This window comes from Solanum pennellii, chromosome 3 (genome assembly GCF_001406875.1).
Source record: "Solanum pennellii chromosome 3, SPENNV200".
Classification (NCBI taxonomy): Eukaryota; Viridiplantae; Streptophyta; class Magnoliopsida; order Solanales; family Solanaceae; genus Solanum; species Solanum pennellii.
Window position 1 is genome coordinate 19,469,146 of NC_028639.1, and position 3,132 is coordinate 19,472,277.

A 3,132-nucleotide genomic window follows, 5' to 3' on the forward strand; every position below is an offset into this window, starting at 1 on the left:
CATATAAATGAATTACTGGAAAAGAATTATATACAGGAAAGTAACAGTAAGCACACAAGCCCAGCATTTATAGTTATAAAACACAGTGAACAAAAAAGAGGTAAAAGTAGAATGGTTATAGATTACAGAAATCTAAACGCCAAAACTAAAACATACAACTACCCAATACCAAATAAAATACTTAAAATAAGACAGATACAAGGATATAACTATTTTAGTAAATTTGACTGTAAATCAGGATTTTACCATCTAAAACTAGAAGAAGAATCTAAACAATTAACAGCATTTACAGTACCACAAGGATTTTATGAATGGAATGTATTACCATTTGGATATAAAAATGCACCAGGTAGATATCAACATTTTATGGATAACTGTTTTAACCAACTAGAAAATTGTGTTATATATATAGATGATATATTATTATATTCTAAAACACAAGATGAACATATAAGATTATTAGAAAAATTTATACATATAATCAAACACTCAGGTATAAGCTTAAGTAAAAGTAAAGCAGAAATTATGAAACCACAGATAGAATTTCTAGGAATACAAATAGATAAAAATGGAATAAAAATGCAAACTCACATAGTACAAAAAATAATTACTATAGATGAAAATATAGATACAAAAAAGAAATTACAATCATTCTTAGGATTAGTAAATCAAGTAAGGGAATATATACCAAAATTAGCAGAACATTTAAAACCATTATACAAAAAACTCAAAAAAGATATTGAATATCATTTTGACAACAAAGATAAAGAACACATAAAAAATATTAAAAAATTATGCAAAAAATTACCAAAATTATATTTTCCTGATGAAAGTAGAACATTCACATATATAATTGAAACAGATTCAAGCGATCACAGTTATGGAGGAGTACTAAAATATAAATATGACAAAGAAAAGGTAGAACACCATTGCAGGTATTGCTCAGGATCATATACTGAGGCACAAACAAAATGGGAAATAAACAGAAAGGAATTATTTGCATTATATAAATGTTTATTAGCATTTGAACCATATATAGTTTACAATAAATTTATTGTAAGAACAGATAACACACAGGTAAAATGGTGGATAACAAAAAAGTTAGATGATTCAGTTACAACAAAAGAAATAAGGAGATTAGTATTGAATATATTAAATTTTACATTTACAATTGAAATTATAAAAACTAATGAAAATCTCGTTGCAGATTACCTATCAAGAAAAAGGAACACAAACTGAACCAGATACAACAGAAAAAATACTCAAAGCTATTAATACACTTTCTACGAAGGTGGACAGTATGGGAAAAGAGTTACAAAATCTAAAAGCTAATAGTCAGCAGCATGACTATAAATATGCGGAGCTACGCCAACATGTAGAGTTACGTCGATCGGAAGACGCTAAAATTCCAGAGCTACAAGGAGACGATGGGAAACTCCGAAAAACCCATAACAATGTTTGTTTAGATACAGCTGCAGGTACAAGCAAAAGAATTAATACAAATTTAAACCAGCTATTTGCAAAACCATTTACCCAAAAACCACAAATGCAGATACCAGCAGAACCACAAACATCTACCTATGCAATAAGCCTACAAAATGACAAAAAAAGATACAACTATATTACCCAATCTTACATTGAAAACATACACAAAATTCAGACATATCTAAACCTAAACCCAAGATCCACACAAACAAAAACTCCCGAAGAAGACTATATAACCCAGAAACTACAAGGATATAACAAACTTATTGCACAACCTAAGACCAACCCCAACCTAGTAAAAACATGTTATAACTACGGACTATTAAATACAGTATACACATATACCGGAGAAGAAATAGCCGGAATACCAGAACTACATAGAGCATTTTTAACATATAAAAGAATTACCAAAGGAAATTTATTCTATATAAAATGTTATACAGCACCAGCAGAGATACTATACGAAGAGATAAAATCACCAATACAGGTGGTAAAGATAGGATTAACCAGAGATATGATTATTCCAGAAGAGATAGAAAAACAAAATGAGATACCAAAAGTAGAAATACCTAACTTTTATGCAAATAAAAGAATAATTGGTATAGCTACAATTATACAAGAGTTAGCAAACAATTATTTAAATGGCAATGCCATTTGGAGCTATTATGCAAGAGATCAGGTAATGATTTATGCGAACTCCAAAGAGCTAAGGAAATCAGATATGGATGAAGTCCAGCGATGGATTTTGTCATTGTTAAAACCAGAAGAACAACCATCTACGAGAGCTTTGAAGAAAGGATTTATTTCAGAAGATTTATTAGTAAGATATTGCAAACTTATCAGCAACAAATACCCAGATCATAAATGCTCCAAGTGCAACGGAGAAGATAATGTGATACCTACAGTTGATTTGGGATAAGGACGAAGCTACACCAGAAGATAAAGATAAAAAAAAAATATAATAATAATATTAGTGTTTATCGTTTTGTGTCGGCTGAATATCAGCCATATGTAAAAAGTATTGTGTCTGTCTTTTATTTTTATCGTTTTGCGTCGGCTAAAAAAGCCAGTTGTATAAAAGTCGTAAAGTAAATAGTAATTGTGTCGGCCAATAATAAAGAAAGGCCACTAAGTTAAGTTTTTGTTTTTGTGTCGGCCAAATGTAAAAGGGCCAAGTGTAAAGTAGTTGTCGGCCATAATGGACAAAGATGTAAGATTGTTATGTATAAATAGAGGGTTCTCCTCATAAATAAAATAATCAATCTTTCATCAATCTCTCTTCACTACTCTTTCTCTCTCAATACCAATTTTACATAATTTCTTAATATTCTTTATGTGTTCTTTATCTTTGTTGTCAAAATAATATTCAACATCTTTTTTAAGTTTTTTATGTAGTGGTTTTAAATGTTCTGCTAGTTTTGGTATATATTCTCTTACTTGATTTACTAGTCCTAAAAATGATTGTAATTTCTTTTTTGTATCTATATTTTCGTCAAGGGTGATTATCTTTTGTACTATGTGAGTTTGCATTTTTATTCCATTTTTATCTATTTGTATGCCTAGAAATTCTATCTGTGGTTTCATTATTTCTGCTTTACTTTCACTTAAGCTTATACCTGAATTTTTTATTATATGTATGAATTTTTC

At 29.3% G+C, this 3,132-nt stretch overlaps 1 protein-coding gene across 1 annotated transcript; it reads left to right on the forward strand.

Moving 5' to 3' along the window:
• The first annotated feature begins 252 nt into the window (after positions 1–252).
• LOC107013252 lies at positions 253–2,404 on the forward strand. The gene has a single exon (XM_015213208.2). It carries the CDS (start codon positions 1,190–1,192, stop codon positions 2,402–2,404), a length of 1,215 nt encoding a protein of 404 aa, XP_015068694.1. The 5' UTR covers positions 253–1,189.
• Positions 2,405–3,132: the final 728 nt, after the last annotated feature.

Excerpts from the sequence above, each read along its gene's own strand:
- LOC107013252 (XM_015213208.2), top strand. The coding sequence starts at position 1,190 with ATGAAAATCTCGTTGCAGATTACCTATCAAGAAAAAGGAACACAAACT.